This window comes from Ctenopharyngodon idella, chromosome 1, assembly GCF_019924925.1.
Source record: "Ctenopharyngodon idella isolate HZGC_01 chromosome 1, HZGC01, whole genome shotgun sequence".
In the NCBI taxonomy this organism is placed as follows: domain Eukaryota; kingdom Metazoa; phylum Chordata; class Actinopteri; order Cypriniformes; family Xenocyprididae; genus Ctenopharyngodon; species Ctenopharyngodon idella.
In genome coordinates this window covers 19082178-19102229 of record NC_067220.1, presented here as the reverse complement: position 1 = coordinate 19102229, position 20052 = coordinate 19082178, and the positions used below count along the sequence as shown (strand labels likewise).

At 39.4% G+C, this 20052-nt stretch overlaps 1 protein-coding gene across 3 annotated transcripts in view; it reads left to right on the top strand.

Annotated features, from left to right (window-relative positions):
- Positions 1-20052, top strand: part of ndst3 (N-deacetylase/N-sulfotransferase (heparan glucosaminyl) 3) — a 75316-nt gene that overhangs the window by 20749 nt on the left and 34515 nt on the right. For all 3 annotated transcript variants that reach the window (XM_051893466.1, XM_051893483.1, XM_051893474.1), the window contains 3 exons: positions 4219-4306; positions 5348-5502; positions 15852-16037. In XM_051893466.1, the coding sequence (XP_051749426.1) occupies positions 4219-4306; positions 5348-5502; positions 15852-16037 (429 nt within the window). The remainder of the gene's footprint in view (positions 1-4218; positions 4307-5347; positions 5503-15851; positions 16038-20052) is intronic.

Sequence of the window (20052 nt, the reverse complement as noted above, 5' to 3'; positions counted from 1 at the left end):
GAATACAACTCTCAAATTTCAAATAAAGGTTAATTGTTTAGATTTTTTCATGACATTATGTCCTATCAATACACATTTATATATTAGACAGTTCAGGCAATGTCAATAGTATGACTCATGATAGGTGTGGATGAAATTATACTGTATTGTTATATTATGATAAATGAATTCTATTAAATTTCATGAGCTGTTCAAGCTTAATATTTAATTTCACACTGAACATTTTGCAGTGTGTCAGGTAGGACAAATTCCCAGACTAAGATTGTTTGTTTGTCCTGGAACAACCTCATCGGCCAATCATAGGCCAAACTCCATCAACACTCGTAACCATAACCATAAACTACCTCTGAAGTGAGAGTCAAATGACTGGTTAATAAAAGGCTCAACATTTACATTAACCTTCAAACCTCAAAACAAGAGCCAACAAGAATATCCTACTGGGGTAAAGCACATAGAGGTTTTGGTCAAAACTGATTCTTACAAATAAAATATTTTAGACTTTTATGACAGCGTACACTGAATCGCCAAGCTGACGGGAAGCATCAGAACTATGATGCCATTATGAAGCTGCTTCTTTGGCTTATTAATGCATTAATGATTCATGTGCACTCTTTTGAAGTGTGCTCAGTAAACGTAAAGAATCGATTTAAGACAGAGCTGTTTAAAACCTAACCGTTAAATAATTAATTTCGCTCAGTTTGTTGCATTTTAATCAAGAGGACCCTGACAGTGGATGGGAGTGCAGACTATAGAAATGAGCTGAGGAAGTTTCAGTTCAACTTTTCCGACATGTTTGTCGCATGTCTCGCTATTTTAGATTTGCGTTTTGGAAGAGTTTTGCGATTTATGCGTGTACCTGCGTGTGTGTGCATGTCACGGCTTGCTGAGAGATTGGGAAACTTTGTGTCTGTAAAAATATCCTAGAATAGCTGTCTCTCTCTTTTTTTTCCTGCTGTCATCCATTTCAGGTTCACTCTCTCCTCTCATCCTGTCTTTCCCCTCCCATCTCTCCTGCACTCTGGTTTATCTTATGATGTCAGATTCCCAACATCCCAGATTCCCACATCAATATTAAATGTGTTCTTTCTCATTCTTTTATTTGCACTCTTCCCTCTTGCTCCAGCAACAGAATATGTCCCATCTACCTTTCACTGTTGTCTTATATGTACCTTTTATATAAAGAGGAGAGAAGGGTAAGATGAGGTAAAGTTTGTTTGTCTCCTATACAAAGAAAACTTAGACAGAGGAAAAGAATAGAACTACTTTTTATCCAGACGTCCGTTATCATTGGATAAAATACGACCGTCTATGACAGAAAGCCACAAACGTATGACTTTTTGTTTGTTGTATATGTGATTCACTGACTGAAGTTAAAAAAAAAATAAAAATCATATTACTTATCTTTAATTTCTTATCTTAATCTATTTATTAAATATAATAATTGTCATCCTTTCCTATCTGCTTTCTTTTATTTTATTTAAATTTTATACATTTATATTAATATAAAATAAGCCACAGAGAGTTTGACACTTGAGGATTTTTATTATTTAAAGGGTTAGTTCACTCAAAAATATATATAAAAAAAAAATATATATATATATCATCATTTGCTCATCTTCATGTCGTTCCAAACCGTAAGACTTTCGTTCATCTTCAAAACACAAATCCATGCCACTACCAATTTGTAGCTTCAAGAAGTTCATGAAGAGATTGTAAAACTAATCCATATGAAATGAGCGGTTTAGTCCTAATTTTCTGAAGAGAGGCAATTACTTTATATGATGAACAGATTTAATTTAGGTATTTATTCACATATAAACCTTCTCTAAACACATACATCAGATATGGTAAATGGAAGTTCAGTGAGCTTCATTCTCGTGTGTTACACAGCATGTTTGAGCTTCCAGTAGAGGTTTGTTCTCACGTGTGAATCAGGTTCGGTTGAGCTTCTGTGTATGTTCGCTGATCAATGTTTATATGTAAATAAAAACTTAAATGTAATCTGTTCATCTTATAAAGCGATCGTATCTGTTCTGAAAATTTGGACTAAACCGTTCGATTCATATGGATCAGTTTTACGATCTTTTTATGAACTTTTTGAAAAGTCAAAGTGGTAGTTGTGTAGCTGTCAATGGAGGGACAGAAATCTCTCAGATTTAATTTAATAAATCTTAATTTGTGTTTCAAAGATGAACGACATGAGGGTGAGTAATTGATGACAAGTTTTTCATATACTTACAAATATTTATATTATACATGCTTATAATGTATATATGATGGAAACATTTAATCAGCCACATAAAATATCACCACAAATAACAAAAGTCTTTGATATTTTATCTTTTAATTCCGAACATTATAAACAAATTTGTTTCAATAAAAACATATAACTGGACTAAAATCTTACAATCCTTTAGGTTGTCAAAAAATGTCAGTAAATGTAAAAATTTGAAATTATTACATAGCCCTTTTACTATGTGCTTAATACTGATGGATACTAACCGTTAATATGGGCTGGATTTCCCGATAACGTTTTCTCTTAGAGTGCTACGAAGACTGAAGATATACCTTTTCTAAGCGTGTTCCCCGAACTTTACCTTAGAAGGTTGCTTAAGGTATATCTTCTTAAGTGCGACGTTACCAGGTGCTGTCCATGGCGGTGGTGCTGAATTGGTTGATATCAATGGCTCGAGAATGTGTTTTGTCACTCAATGAGTTTGCACTGCAATAGCTGTCGGATTTTACGAAATTTTCCCCAAAATACATGAACTGGGAGAAGAATAAAGTACACTTTATCGTTTCGTACACAATGTGTATCTGATGTTAATAAAACACTAAACTTTGTTAAATTATATAATTGAAAGGGATATTATTGCAGCTTCCATCTGTGTATGGAGTATGACAAGCGTGGAGCGCGTCTGTCTCAGGCTCAGCGCCAAAGCACATTTGAATGTAGCAGTGAATATTTGCATTTTATTCTTTGCGGTTTATCCTAATTGAACACTGGATGTATTACAACTTCAGAATTATATTCGTATAGACTGTCAACAGTGATAAGTTATAGCTAAGAGTGGTCCAGACCAACCTTCCGAATTAATGACTTACAGAAGGTATACTCAATTAAGAACATTTCGGGAAACATGTATTAGCGTTAAGGTACAGCTTAAGGTATAATTTAAGAGCGACGTAGAGTTAAGAAGGTTTTGGGAAATCCAGCCATGATCACATGATCACAGCCAGAAAACACGTACAGTTACCTGATTACAAGAGGTGGGTTAATGTACTCACAGGTTCATCTTACCCACTCTCCCTTACTTCTTTTCCTGCATGCTGAGCCATAAGCCATCAAACATCAGGCTGTATCTCCCGTAAGACACACAACACACTCCACTCAATATTCAGAAAGCCATCTTATCAAAAGCCTCAGTTTTAGTAATATCACATTACGACATGAACATTGAATTAGATGACAGTTGCTTGTGAGGCCAAATCATTTTAAATTAATGAGCGCTCGATCAAAATGCCACATTATTAGGTTAAAATGCAAAACGAACAAAGACTGGTGCACCCTCACGTGGGTGAGCTGATTCGATTACCAGGATGCGAGTACCTGAGCTGATTTTTGTGGCAGTTGTTTAGTTGAATGTAAATAGAATTAATTACCAAAATGTCATCAGGGATAACTGCCACACTCTCACTGGAGGATAAAATCAAATATATTACACCTGTCTCCTGGGTCCCGTCTGTGTGTGTCTGCCTGTGTGCCGGAGTGTGTGTCAGCATATCTTCCCGAGCTCTGTGAGTAATGACTTGATGACACCGTCTAAGTCAGCCAACACGCCCCTTCCTGCCTTCTGCAATATTACCATATATCCTACAAAACAGTGACACACACACTCACACTCGCTGTCAGTTGTCAGACAGATATTGATTGTATTTGCATGGTGTCTTAGGCTAGAAATATATGAGACTGTTTTATTGGAACTGCTGCAATGAGGCACCTGCCAAACCCAAATGCCATTACTCATCCTGGAAAGATCGATCACATCCTTAGACGCATATATACAGGCCACGCGCACATATACTACTTCATAATGTTAATGCAAAATAGTTCAATATTGTGATGTGTATTATGGTTGATTGATATATAATGGATAAATGGGCATGTGCTGTACAGTAAAAGGGCAGAATCTAATGTTTGACATTTTTATTTTTCAGGCTCTTCTGGAAACACAGAACACGTTGAGGTCTTATGTTTCCAACTTCACATTTAACCTGGGATTTTCGGGGAAGTTCTTCCATACAGGTAACTGTATATGTGTGTCGATGTTAAAAGATAAAGTGGAAAAACTAATATAACACGCATGATTATATTGCTATATAAATGCCTGCCAACAGGCGTTCTGTAATATTCTGATTGGCATGGTAACAGAACTCTGCCATAGCAACATTGAAGTTTCTCTAGTTCGTCATGTTAGAGATTAGGTTCTATTTTTGAACTGTGTATGTATGTGTTTGTGTGGATAACTAAATTAAGTTTTTATTGTTGTTGCTGAATACCATTGCAAATTGTAGCTTATTCTGGCCAAGAACCACCTACTTAGAAAGGAAGAGACCAGTGTTTTCATTTGTTTTTCATTGTCAAATGTTTGTCATTTTTATTCATTTCTGTTTTTTGTAAATATGCTTATATAGTTTTTATCAAGGTTTATTTTTTAGCTTATTTGTAGTTTGTTATTTTAGTACTTCAACTGAATAGGAGAAATGTTGCCTTGGCAACTAGCTGATATAAAATAAATTTTAATGTTTTATTCTATTTCAGTAAATGTTTATTTTATTTCGAGTAATGAAAATGTTTTTATGATTTTAGATTGTGTTATGTGTTTTAGTTTTGGTGTGTGTATATGTGTGTGTGTTATTTGGCAACCAAGGCGATAACAGTGTTAGTGAAGAGTATGCAGCATGCTTGAAATGAATGTATGCAAAAGAAGGTAAAATGGGGGGACGGGCATAATTTCCAATCAAATCTTATTTTGTCAGATTATGTAAGAAGTGAAAATGAAATTCACTTTAGCAAAACAAAGTAGTCATCCATTTTATTCTAAAATGATATTTCCATAACCATCATTTCCACCACAGAATGCTATTCAACAAAATAAATATTTGAGCTGTGGTAGAAATGACAGTTATTCTTCCATGATGCCATTAGACATGTCAATATAGAAACTAATAGTTTTAGGAATTTAGGATTTTTTTAGAAATTAAGGAGTGTTTGTTTTCTAAAAGTCCACAGACAGGCCCAAAAGAAATACCCAATATGCTAATGAGCTGATGTTTGTTTGTGTAGGTACGCAGGAGGAAGATGATGGAGATGATCTGTTGTTGAAATATGTTGATGAGTTCTGGTGGTTTCCTCATATGTGGAGTCATATGCAGCCTCATCTCTTCCACAATGAATCCTCTCTGATGGAACAAATGATCCTGAACAAAGACTTTGCTTTGGTGAGAAAAACTACACTTTTTTCTTGCCCATACACAATTACTGAACAAAACCATCATCCAGGTACTATCATATCCAGCGAAAAATACTTATTCACCTAAGGAACCATTAGCCCGACAGCGAGTCATGTGTCATTTACTGAGAGAAAATGAACACTAATTATGCATGTTTTACAGGTGCTTTGAGACTTCAGTTGTTCCTCAAATAGAGAAGTGCCTCTTATGATTTTGACAGAATCATTGAAACCTACACATGAACGGGGAAGAGTGTGAGTCTGAGCGTGTGTGTGCTCTCATTTAGTTATCTCTCAGTAACACTCCTGCATTTATTTGTCCCCCTTTTTCTGTGAAGCAGCACTCTCATGCCACACTTAAAGACACTTTTCCAGCAGAATGTAATACTCTGACACATATATTTACCCTTCATGTATTACAGAGTGACACGCATACTGTAAATTGACACGAGCAACCTGAGTGCAAATCCGGCTCATTCCATTTCCTGATCCCTTCTACTCTTCTGCTCCTTATCGTTCCCTGTCTGACTTTCCCTGTCTATAAAATGGGCAAGATATATGTTCTAAAATATATATAAAAAATGAGAAATGCCCTACCAAGACATGACAAAAAAAAATCTGATTTCTTAGTGAATTTCAAAGAAAAAGAATCTAGCTGTAAGCTGGCACACTAAGGGGTGATCATTGGCATTCCTCATTATCACACAGCCTGTTTTATTTAGTTATGAGCTGTTTGGAAGCCAAACACTGCAGCTGAACCGTTAGAGGATATCTGCATGACCCAGTGAACAAGTAAATTGTCATGCAAGTAAACTATCCATCCATGGTGCGGTGCAGTGCCACTCATGCACTTTTAATGCAATTTGGTCAGTGCATTTGTTTCTTTGTGCTCTCAGAAGTACACTTTGTATGTTACTGCAAGAAATGTTTTAAAACATTTATATACACTGTATGGATAAATGTATTGGGGCTCTCCTCTTAGTTATTTAATTCAGGTTCTCTTTCAGTCGGTCACTCTTGACGTCTCGTCGGAGATGAACCGACGAATTGGGATCTGGCTAGAGAGGCCAATCTACTTTGAGTGTAACTAAAACGAGCATGCGATTATTACATTCACTGCTTTGCCTCGCAGTGTGGGTATAAATGAGCAGCCTCAGAAAGAGAGCCCCCCGAGCCGGGTCCCTGTGTTCTACAACGCTGCCCCTCTGCGGGTACGTCTGTGGTTCCCTTGGTCCCGCTTGCACAGTCTCTAAGAGCCTGGTTAGCGTTCCCCAGTCTGGCTCGCTGGCTCCTTCAGACCATCAGACTTGGCTATGCGACTCAATTCGCCCGGTGTCCCCCCAAGTTCAGAGGCATCCAGTTCACTTCAGTAAAGACTGTCCTACTGGCGAAGGACGTGATAGAGCCGGTCCCTAGCCGATATCAAGGCAGGGTTTTACAACCCCTACTTCATTGTACCCAAGAAAAGAGGTGGGTTACGACCAATCTTGGACCTGCAAGTTTTGAATCAAGCCTTATACAAGCTTCCATTCAAAATGTTGATGCATAAATTTTCAAACGCATCCATCCTCGAGATTGGTTTGTAGTGATCGACCTGATGAACGCGTGCTTTCATGTCTCGATTCTCCCTTGACACAGGCCGTTCCTGCGCTTTGCATTGGAGAGTCGAGCATATCAGTACAAAGTCCTGCCCTTCGGGCTGTCCCTGTCACCCCATGTCTTCATGGAAGTCACAGAGGTGGCCCTTGATACTATGAGAGAACGTGGCGTTCGCACCCTCAACTATCTCGACGACTGGCTCATACTAGCACAGTCCCGAGATATGTTATGCAAACACAGGGACCTGGTGCTCAGTCACCTCAGCCAGTTGGGTCCTCGGGTCAACTGGGGAAAGAGCAAACTCTTGCCAGTGCAGAGGATCTTTTTTCTTGGTATGGAGCTGGATTCAGTCGAACAGACAGCACGCCTCACAGAGGAACGTGCTGAACTGCTTGAACATGTTCAATGGCAGGGCGGCGGTCCCACTAAAATTTTTTCAGAGGCTCCTGGGGCATATGGCAGCCTTTGTTTGCTGGCAGTACATCTTGCACTGAGCCACCTAAAATAGCACCCACAGGGCAAAGACGTGCTGGTCCGTACGGATAACACTGCGGCCGCTGCGTACATCAACCATCAGGGTGGTCTCCTCTGATGGTCTACGCTCTTGTTACATGTCGCAACTCGCCCGCCATCTCCTCCTCTGGAGTCAGAAGCATCTGAGGTCGCTTTGTGTCATTCACATTCCTGGCACGCTCAACCGCGTGGCCGACGAGCTATCACAAGCTGCACTCCCAGGAGAATGGAGACTCCATCCCCAGGTGGTCCAGCTGATTTGGCGTCATTTAGGAGCTGCACATGTAGACTTGTATGCCTCTCCAGAAATCACCTACTGCCAGTTGTTTTATTCCCTGACCGGTGAAACACTCAGCACGGATGCACTGGCACACAGCTGGCTCCGGGGCCTACGCAAATATGTGTTTCCCCCACTGAGCCTTCTCGCACAGACACTGTGGAAGGTCAGTAAGGACGAGGAGCAGGTCATTCTAGTTGCGCCCTATTGGCCCAACCGGACCTGGTTTCCAGAACTGATGCTCCTCACGACAGCCCTTACTTGGCTGATTCCTCTGAGGAAGGATCTGCTTTCTCAGAGGTGGGGCACCCTGTGGCACCTGCGCCCAGACCTCTGGAAACTCCATGTCTGGCCCCTGGATGGGACTCGGAGGTTCAAGGTGACTTACCCAAAGAGGTACTTAACATCACTTCAGCACGAGCACCGTTTACGAGACAAGTTTATGCTCTGAAGTGGAACCTGTTCATCGAGTGGTCTTCTTCTCACAGAGAAGACCCCCAAAATGTTTGATCGGTGTTGTGCTTTCTTTCCTGTAGCATGGGTTGGAGCAAAGTCTCTCTCCCTCCACCCTCAAAGTCTATGCTGCTGCAATATCTGCTTATCATGACCCCATAAGAGGCAAGTCGGTTGGGAAGTGCGACCTGGTCGTCAGGTTCCTTCAGGGGGTGAGACGGTTAAATCCTCCTCGACCTCCGTCAATACCCTCTTGGGACCTCACTCTGGTGCTCAGAGCACTTCAGATTGTCCCATTTAAGCCTTTGCAGTCAGTTGATCTAAAGATTCTAACCATGAAGACTGCTTCTGGTTGTACTGGTTGCCCTCTCCATCAAGAGGGTAGGGGACCTGCAGGCATTTTCGGTCAACGAATCATGCCTAGAGTTCGGGCTGGGCGACACCCACGTGGTACTGAGACCCCAGCCTGGCTATGTGGCCAAGGTTCCTACCACTCCTTTCAAAGACCAGGTAGTGAACCTGCAAGCGCTGCCCCCAGCCCTAGCTTAGAAATCCATGCATTACGGATGTACGTGGACTGGACACAAAGCTTACAGAGGCCAGCAGAAGGGAAAGGCTGTCTCCAAGCAGAGGATGTCCCTCTGGATAGTGGATGCCATCACCTTGGCTTACCAAGCACAAGGCGTGCCCTTCCCGCTCAGGCTGCGAGCTCACTCTGCCAGGAGTGTTGCATCCTCCTGGCAGATATTTGTAGAGCTGCAGGCTCGGCGACACCTAACACATTCGATAGATTCTATAGCCTTCATGTCGAGCCGGTCTCCTCCTGTGTTCTCACCTCAACCGTACAGAGGCACAAGAGACCCTGGCTTAGTGTTGGCTTGCTGCACTAATACTTGCGCTTAATTCTCCAGAGAGTCCCTACAAGGCAGACCCTGTTCTCCAATCACACTTCGGCAGCCGGACATGATGGAGCATCTACACCAATCCTACATCTGATGTATCCTTGAGAACCAGTTCTAGGCTGGGTGGGAATGTCCCGGTTACGTATGTAACCCTCGTTCCCTGAAGGAGGGAACGGAGACATTTGAGAGCAGAGCAGCTGAATGCAACAATTGCATGTGAATGTGCATTGGCTTGTTTTAGTTACAGTCGAAGTAGATTGGCCTCACTAGCAAGATCCTAATTCGTCGGTTCATCTCCAACAAGACGTATCCGTTCCCTCCTTCAGGGAACGAGGGTTACATACGTAACCGAGATGTTTTCAATCAGACTTAAGGCCTTTTCAAGGCCCTTTCACACTGAACACGAAAATTCAGTGCAAATGTTCGGTGCGATGATGCTCTTAAATCAAAAGAGCTGTTCTCTATGGAGCTTTTTACACTGGGCACAAACATTTGCGGCGCTAAAAGGTGAGGGTTTTTTTTCAACCTGTGTGTCGATTTTTTTCCCCCCGAAACGGGGGCCGATGACACAGGCCGTCCAGTTAAATTTGAGCTTTAGATCACATGCCCAGAGCAGCTGCTGTTGCACAGAAGGGGGAGAATAGTGGCGCTGTTTTGAAAACTAGTGTAAACAAACACAGAAGAAGAGTATTCCGGAAGAGAGAAGAGAGTGGATGCTGAGTTCCTGTTATCATTGGTATCTGAGAAGAGAACTATTCGCACATTCTTGATACAGAATATCATTTCTATTCATTTTCCACTGAATTATGTGATCACTTCCGTTTTCTGCCACGTGCGCGAGTATTATAAGAGCGCGTTCAAAATCTGTCAATCATGTAATCATATCTCCTCCTCTTCATTATATAAAAATTCAGAGGAAAATTTTTCTACAGATGAAATATGAAGGCAAATAGACAGATGATTATGACTATATTTTTTTTCGGTGTGTTTTTTATGCAGCTTATGGTATTTTGTCATAAAGAATGTTTATGACAAACGATAAGCAGATTTGGCGTTCAATCTATTCAAAACATACAAAGAATGCATGTCTGCCCAATATCAGATCAAAACTCACTTTAGATCATAATCAGAAGTTATTACAATAACTCGATGATGGTTTAAAGCCATATACGAGACACATACATGAGGAAAAATGCATTGTTGGTCCGCGCCACCTAGCGTGCAGGCATGAATTAGCAAAAGATGATCAGTCCTTTCGCTTTCAGTGTGAAAGGTCCGTTCTTCAGTGATTCGCCTCGCCTTTTCACATTACACTCAATGTGAAAGGGCCTTTATTGCCACAGGTGTATAAAATCAAGCACCTAGCCATACAGTCTGCATTTACAAATATTTGTGAATAAAATGGGTCGTTCTGAAGAGCTCAATGAATTCAAGCATTGTACCGTGATAGAATGCCACCTTTGCAATAAGTCAGTTTGTGAATTTTTATCTCTGCTAGATATTCCACGGTCAACTATAAGTGGTATTATTGGAAAGTGGAAGCATTTAGGAATAGCAGCCACAAAGCGCAAAACCATGTAAAGAAACAGAGTGAGGGAACACTCTTCTGATTCCATAGCTGAAGAGTTCCAAACTTCTACTGGCAGTAAAATCAGTTCAAAAACTATGCTGCAGGAGCTTCATGGAATGGGTTTCCATTGCTGAGCAGCTGCATGCAAGCCTCACTTCACCAAGTACAATGCCAAGCATTAGATGTAAAGCACGCTGCCAATGAACTCTGGAGCAGTGGAAACATGTTTTGTAGAGTGAACTGTTTGGCAGTCTGATGGGCGAGTGCGACGTAATGGTCAGGTGTCCCAATACTTTTGTCCTTATAGTGTTTATACATGTATATACACAGCAAGGTATTGTAGATGGTTGTGTGCTCACTAGCTGTCTAGGCTTCATCTGTACTGTTAGGCTGTATGTTAACATCACTGTCACTTGGCAGTTTGAATATTAGAAAAACAGCCATGTGGTGTGAACAGTAGAATGAGTGATAAACTACAGAGCGCAAAGTGCCCCTGCTGGAAGTCACAAACATGCACCGTTTCTGTCTGAAAACATAACCGCCAGCTAAATTATAATTTGAGTCATGCGCCACGGCTTGAGCAGTTTAGCTAATAGTTTTTTATGCAAATGCAGTTTGCATTAAAATGTGACTAAAATTAAGTTTTAACAAAGCTCCTTTGAAAACAATAGTCTGATTTATCCATATAATTATTATCTCTGTTGTTTATTTCCCCCCAGATTATCATTTTCAATATCATTTCATCTTTATCGTTAAAGAGAACGTTTTAAATGAACTTTGAGTGGCTTTTACTGTTTATCCATCTGAGAAATTGAAATATTAGAAATCAAGTAGCCTAATATCTCTTTCACTGTGGGTATGTTTGTGTTTAACTGTTTTGGCGAGGAACTTACCATTTTAACTACATTTTTCAGTAGCAACAAGCTACTTTTTCCAACAAATACAGTAGTAATATAGTGTGTCAAAACACTACATCACAGTTTCTGCATCACATTGTTCTTCTTTAGATTTGAGGCAATAATCATACACATTCTCTTAAAAGTTCTCTTACAATGTCAAATCACAGCTTTAGTGATTCGCTTTGTTCAAACGATTTCTGTAAGTGAACCAGATAAAAAAGAAATGACTGACAGATTCAAATTTCTGCTCAGAAGATAAGTCTCTGGTGATGTTGTGCGTCTTTTTATACCAAAGTATTTTGTTAAACAGTGCTGTTCATCACTATTTATTTTTTTGTTGTTGTATTTAGTGTACAGTATGGATTTTTATAAACTTTAATCAAAATAACTTGCAACGACATCTCTTCTCTTCTCTTATGACGTGTTTACTGGTGCGAGGGTGGGTCATCCTTTCACTCATAATGAAATCACAGCAATAGCAAACCACAACCATCCAGTGATCCAATCAATACCTGATGGACAAAATCAAGTTCCACCCTACAATTTTTCTTGTTCAAGAAGCCATTTCAAGACTTTCACATCTTCCGTTTCATGCCGACTTTAGACGATTCATTTATTCAAAAAGCGTGATTGTTGTTGTCGAAGACCCTGGCTTTCAATTTTAAAATGTGAATATGCATCATAAAAATAATAATTAGTTTATAAATATATAACAAGTGAAATAATGATGAACCATTTAAAACTTAACAGGTAACAGAGAAATAGACTACTGATTAAATGATTTAACTACTTATCAGTATAGCTCATACGATGCTACAGTTTTAAAACATCTTCCCCAACACTTGTTTCTCTATGTGTAAGGACCAAATTTTCCCACAAGGAAAGTAAAACCTGAAATCAACTACATTTTGGGGAGCAGCCAACAGTCCCTGTAAGGAAAAAAAACTCAATAAATATACTAAATAATTTCTTAATTAAGATTTAAATATGCAGCAAGTGTGATGGTTAGGGGATAGAAAATATCATTAATAGATGCCAATGGAAAGTCTCCAACATGATAGAAAAATAAATGTGTGTATGTGTGTGTTGTTTCCCTCTTAAATTCACAATGTAATGGAAGTATAGTGACACATCCTTTCTTCTGTATTATGACATACATCCAAGTGAAAGGGAAATGTAGTGCACAGTCATATAAAAATGAAACATACATGTATGAACTGTTCACAATAAGATCAATAAAATGCATTTAGCAAATATTGAGTGAATTTCCATTTTATGCCAACTTTAATACATTTTCAGAGCTGCCATTAGGATCTGCTAAAAATCTGTGGCAATCAACAAACTGCAAACTTCAAAATTTTCCCATGAAAAATCTCCTACAGGAGTGACCAAGGTCAAGCAGTTAGCATGCGCTTGACTCAGGGTGCTGAGTTAAACAGACTAGAGTCTGTCAGCTCAGAGGGCAGAGACTGTGAGAGTCAAGCTGACAGAGAATTTTAATGGGCCACGAGCAGAAGTTTGATAATCTAGAGAAGACAGCTTTGATTTGCCTTTGTTGGTTTGGGGGCTTGATTAAATCAGAGCTGTGCAGCTAAGCTAACAGATGAGTGTACATGAGAGGATGGAAGATGTGGGTGGTTTTCTCTGTCTGTGTGTGTGTGTGCGTACAATCTCTTGAGGGAAATTCTATGGATTACTGGATCCTCATGATATGGAAGTTAAATCTGAAAATTCACCTCAAAATACAGTTATCGCCTCAGCTGTTCTTTAGATGTCTATTATCTCACCTATCTGATTTTAATTAGTTAGCCCAGAGAAATTTAAAAATGAAAATGGATTTTTCATAAAAATCATAAAGTCTCGAATCAATAGCTCTGAGGTAGCTCTGTGTAACTCTGAAGATAAGTGTGAATGTGTGTTAAGGAGAGCGCCAGCTATAGAAATGTTTGTGCGTCTGTTTCTGAGAAAGGGATTTTTGGTTATTTTGTCTACTCAAGCACTCAACAGATAAATTATCCCTGTGCATATATGTACAGTGGGTACGGAAAGTATTCAGACCCCCTTAAAATTTTCACTCTTTGTTATATTGCAGCCATGTGCTAAAATCATTTAAGTTCATTTTTTTCTTCATTAATGTACACACAGCACCCCATATTGACAGAAAAACACAGAATTGTTGACATTTTTGCAGATTTATTAAAAAAGAAAAACTGAAATATCACATGGTCCTAAGTATTCAGACCCTTTGCTGTGACACTCATATATTTAACTCAGGTGCTGTCCATTTCTTCTGATCATCCTTGAGATGGTTCTACACCTTCATTTGAGTCCAGCTGTGTTTGATTATACTGATTGGACTTGATTAGGAAAGCCACACACCTGTCTATATAAGACCTTACAGCTCACAGTGCATGTCAGAGCAAATGAGAATCATGAGGTCAAAGGAACTGCCTGAAGAGCTCAGAGACAGAATTGTGGCAAGGCACAGATCTGGCCGAGGTTACAAAAAAATTTCTGCTGCACTTAAGGTTCCTAAGCACAGTGGCCTCCATAATCCTTAAATGGGAGACGTTTGGGACGACCAGAACCCTTCCTAGAGCTGGCCGTCCGGCCAAACTGAGCTATCGGGGGAGAAGAGCCTTGGTGAGAGAGGTAAAAAAGAACCCAAAGATCACTGTGGCTGAGCTCCAGAGATGCAGTCGGGAGATGGGAGAAAGTTGTAGAAAGTTACCCATCACTGCAGCCCTCCACCAGTCGGGGCTTTATGGCAGAGTGGCCCGACGGAAGCCTCTCCTCAGTGCAAGACACATGAAAAAACACCTGAAGGACTCCAAGATGGTGAGAAATAAGATTCTCTGGTCTGATGAGACCAAGATAGAACTTTTTGGCCTTAATTCTAAGCGGTATGTGTGGAGAAAACCAGGCACTGCTCATCACCTGTCCAATACAGTCCCAACAGTGAAGCATGGTGGTGGCAGCATCATGCTGTGGGGGTGTTTTTCAGCAGCAGGGACAGGACGACTGGTTGCAATCGAGGGAAAGATGAATGCGGCCAAGTACAGGGATATACTGGACGAAAACCTTCTCCAGAGTGCTCAGGACCTCAGACTGGGCCGAAGGTTTACCTTCCAACAAGACAATGACCCTAAGCACACAGCTAAAATAACGAAGGAGTGGCTTCACAACAACTCCGTGACTGTTCTTGAATGGCCCAGCCAGAGCCCTGACTTAAACCCAATTGAGCATCTCTGGAGAGACCTAAAAATGGCTGTCCACCAACGTTTACCATCCAGCCTGACAGAACTGGAGAGCATCTGCAAGGAGGAATGGCAGAGGATCCCCAAATCCAGGTGTGAAAAACTTGTTGCATCTTTCCCAAAAAGACTCATGGCTGTATTAGATCAAAAGGGTGCTTCTACTAAATACTGAGCAAAGGGTCTGAATACTTAGGACCATGTGATATTTCAGTTTTTCTTTTTTAATAAATCTGCAAAAATGTCAACAATTCTGTGTTTTTCTGTCAATATGGGGTGCTGTGTGTACATTAATGAGGAAAAAAAATGAACTTAAATGATTTTAGCAAATGGCTGCAATATAACAAAGAGTGAAAAATTTAAGGGGGTCTGAATACTTTCTGTACCCACTGTATATGTCACAATGTATTCTAACCAGACATGACATGCAACAATCTTTGTCTTCAATCTAAATCTGTTTATTGTCATAACCCTCAAAAATTGATAGGACATATTAGAATGATTTCTGAAGGATCATGTGACACTGAAGACTAGTGTAAAGGCTGCTAAAAATGTAATGTTTCTACTGTATTTTTGACCAAATAAATGCATACTTGGTGAGCACAATGGACTTCTTTCAAGAACATTAAAAAAATCTTACCAACCTCAGACTTTTGAACAGTAGTGTATATTTTCTGAATTTTGAGTCATCAAATTATTTTTTTTTTTTGATCAATCATTGCTGTCACTAAGTAGGCTACATCAGTACTCGATTACTTGTGACCATCCCTGTGTATGTGTGTTTATAAAAGATTGCAATATGCCTGTGTATGCTCTTGACATCCAAATATAAAGTATATTTATTGGTGTGTGTATTGGTGTCTCATTACAGGAGCATGGTATTCCAGTAGATCTGGGATATGCTGTGGCCCCTCATCATTCTGGGGTATATCCAGTTCATATTCAACTGTATGAGGCTTGGAAGAAAGCATGGGGGATACAAGTGACCAGTACTGAGGAATACCCACACCTCAAACCTGCACGCCACCGCAAGGGATTCATTCATAACAACATTATGGTATGGTTCATCACACTTTTTTTTTTTACACCACACAGAAATCTTTTTAGCAGCGTTTGACAAAACAGTTGCATTATCACAAATTTTTTTGATGTGGCATAAAATGCATTTTTCTTGGGATCAAAAGTGCAGAAAACAATATATCACATACTCAAAGATTATATTAAAGAATATTAATATTAAGCTTAATTGTTTAATATTTGATATTTTATTTTCACATCCACAGGGAGTCGTACAAGATCCTATTCCCTGTTCCTCAATGTCTGATTAAAATGTAGTGTTATCATAACAATTTGTTGTAGCTTACCAGAAGAACTTTTCCTAACCCATTAATGCTATGCTAGTAGGTTAAAGGATTAGTTCACTTCTGATAATTTACTCACCCCCATGTCATCCAAGATGTTCATGTCTTTCTTTCTTCAGTCGAAAAGAAGTTAAGGTTTTTAAGGAAAACATTCCAGGATTTTTCTCCATATACTGGACTTCACTGGGGTTCAACAGGTTGAAGGTCCAAACTGCAGTTTCATTGCAGCTTCGAAAGCTTGTGAAACGATCGGCCATTTTCTAAAAAAAAATTTATATACTTTTTAACCACAAATGCTTGTCTTGCATGCATGACGTAATCGTGTTACAAAGGTCATACGTGATGTAGGCGGAAGTACCGATCCAGTGTCTACAAAGCGAACGTGCAAAGATTAAGTCAAATGCCCTTTACAAAAAAAGGTAAAACGACGATATCGGACGATTTTGAAGTTGGAGAAGAAAGTTAGATGAAGTTTTTCACCCTACCGGGGTACTTCCGCCTACGCCATGTGTGACCTATCAACGTGATGCGTGGCGCATCGCAGAGCAATGCAAGACAAGCATTTGTGGTTAAAAAGTATATAAATTGTTTTTTTGATTTTTTTAGAAAATGACCGATCGTTTCGCTAGACAAGGCACTTATTCCTCATCTGGGATCATGTAGAACCCTTTGAAGCTGCACTGAAACGGCAATTTGGACCTTCAACCCAGTGAACCCCACTGAAGTCCACTATATGGAGAGGAATCCTGGAATGTTTTCCTCAAAAACCTTAATTTCTTTTCGACTTAACAAAGAAAGACATGAACATCTTGAATGACATGAGGGTGAGTAAATTATCAGGAAATTTTCATTCAGAAATAAACTAATCCTTTAAGCTGTCAATAATAAACTTTCATACATAACATGAATGATTGTGGACAGGGCTCCATCTCATGCTTTGCGGGGGGCCTTATAGATGTGCAACTGGTTGTTACATAGGTGTCGTGAAAAATGCAGTGAGACTTGCCTGCAAGAGACTGCCAAAATACAAGCAACAGCTAGCATAGCAAATCAATGAAACACACACACACACTCCAAAAGAATTAATGATGACACACTGGGACTCAGATGAAATACCCCATAGTGCATTCACCACAGCCAAATCTATTAGTGGTACACACACAGAGATTTTGACTAGATGTCCCTAACCACAGCTTTGAATCAATTTTTTAAATAGCTTTTTGCTGTCTCTGTCCCTCATTTCTGGTCAAAGGCTCTATGGTTATCTGAAGATTTGACTTAAAAGGATAGTTTACCCTGAAATAAAGATTTGTCATGATTTACTCATCCTCATGCAGAGTCCTGCATATGGGCAAGTACCCGACAGGTGAACCGCTAATATTTGATGTAACGGGTGGAATAAAGTTTTGCACCGTTGAGCATTATAGCATTGAAAGCATTGACAGCTTCAGTGCTTATATAGGGATCACTTTTTGCTCGCTTTCTGTATATAGTCTATTCACAATTTGAATAAAGTTTTATTTTTCATGCTGCTATGAGAACCAACACCCACGTATACACTGCAGAGTTTTAGGAGAGACAATTTTAATGCAGATGCGGTTCGGGTTACGGCCTTTATGTCAAACGAGTCTGGTACAGAATGAAATTAGCGTTGCTGTCGGATAACGGGTCTGGTGTTCTCTTAAGTACTGTGGGTGTGGGGCAGATGCAGGTTTAACAAACAGGACCTGTGCAGGACTCTGCCCACCTTTCTTCTGTGGAACACAAATGGAGATGTTGACATTTTGCCTTACATCTACTTTTATGTTTCAGAGAACAAAGAACATCATACAGGTTTGGAATAAGGAATGAGTTACAGTAAATGATAAAGGACAGAAGTAAAATTTAATATAGATACACTGTAAAACCTGATAAGTTACAGTAACTCAAACCATTTGAGGAAACTGATTGCCTTAAACCATTTAAGTTTGAAAACCAGTAAGTATGAGAACTGTAAACGCATATACATTAAGTTAAATTCGCTAAAATGTTAGTGTTGGTTTAGTCAATCATTAGAGTAAAGATTTTAAGTTTATTTCACTCATTCAGTTTGAATTTGAGTAACAAATCTAACTCTTAACAACTATATAGCTACTTAAATGGTTTGAGAAAACTGATTGAATTAAATGGTTTAAGTTCATCAAACTCAAAGTAATAAAGTTACATAAGACTAAGCAAAAACATCGGTGCTAAGCAATGACTACATAATAGTAGATTATATATATATATATATATATATCTTGAATTAATTTTATGTCTCTTACCTAACTGGCTGTTTTTTTTTCTTTTTTTTTTGAGTTCAAAGCATAAACTTTACCAAATTTAGTTAGATTTATGCTTGAAATAAGAAAAAGCAATTTGCTAATGAGGTAAAAAAAAAAAAAAAAAAAAAATGAAACAAGTTCTTGAAGTGCAGTGCAATATCTTACACAACTCTTATGAAACAGCAGGAATTAATGCACCCTTTATTTGGTTCTTATGAACATTTGTGACTTTTTTTTTTGAAGTTCAGACAAACAAATTAGAGTACTCTCTTTTGTTAGAACCCCAGCCCACTACAACATGTTCTATTCTTTGTTCTTTCTAGTGAATCACTTTCTCTCATTCACAATACAAAAGAACAAACGTTGGCAGGCCTAACTCAAATCAGTGCTGTTTTACATGCAATTTAGCTGTCATCATCTTTAGCTTTTTAAGAGAGTTTTATATCTAGACAAATATTTTAGAGCAGGTGTTCGTGAGCCCAAATCTCTAGCTTTTTTTATTTAGAGGATGCACCGAAACAGGTTTTGGGTCAGTTGTTCGGACACCTGCGGCCTAATTACGGGCCTCCTCTGTGTGAGCATGACAGGTCTCAGATCAGAGATCCAGAGCGCTGAATCCTGATGAGTATGGATCCATGGAGCTTAAACATGAGCTATGAAGCATGTCAGGCTGTTACAGGCTCCGCAATACAGCAAGTCGACAACGCGCCATAGAACTAACTGCTCTTTTTACAAACCACCACAATAATATACTGACAGGGCAAGTTACATTCAATAAGAAAAAGAGCAGGGAAGGTGGGTGGTAGAAAAGTGAACAAGAAGGGCAGAGCACATGAATAGAGTCTCATAAATTGTCCAGGCGTTCTGGTGGGACAGGCAGTTTAGTGTGTTTGCACTGGAATTGAATTTTAGGAGATGGAGTAGATTAAAATATTAAATCAAGGCCACATGCGTGCAATACAATTGCTCTGCACCCGTCAAGTGTGTGCGTAGTTTCCGCTACGGCACACGTTTAGTTGAACACGCATACCACACTATACTCTGCAATAAAACACAGAGAGAGATGTTAAAGCGGGAAAAGCAATTAAGTTTAAGTTAGATGGAAAGATTGGACAGAGTCCCAAAGATCTGTTCCAGCTCAATCAAGCAGTCCGAAAACAAGCATATGGGTGATGAAAGCTCTTATCAGTGCATTAGAGCCCAGTGTGTTTGTGGGTGTGTTAATGTAATAGATTTTGCTGTTTTAGCAGTTTGCTGGAGGAGTTTAGCTGTGTCTCTGATATTTACACACTGTTACAGTGTTGAGAAATTGAGCATTTCTCAATCTGCTTCTCTCTGTCTGCCACACACAGAGCAAGTATGTTGGACATAGAGTACATTATACCATTCAAAAGTTTGTAGTCGGTAA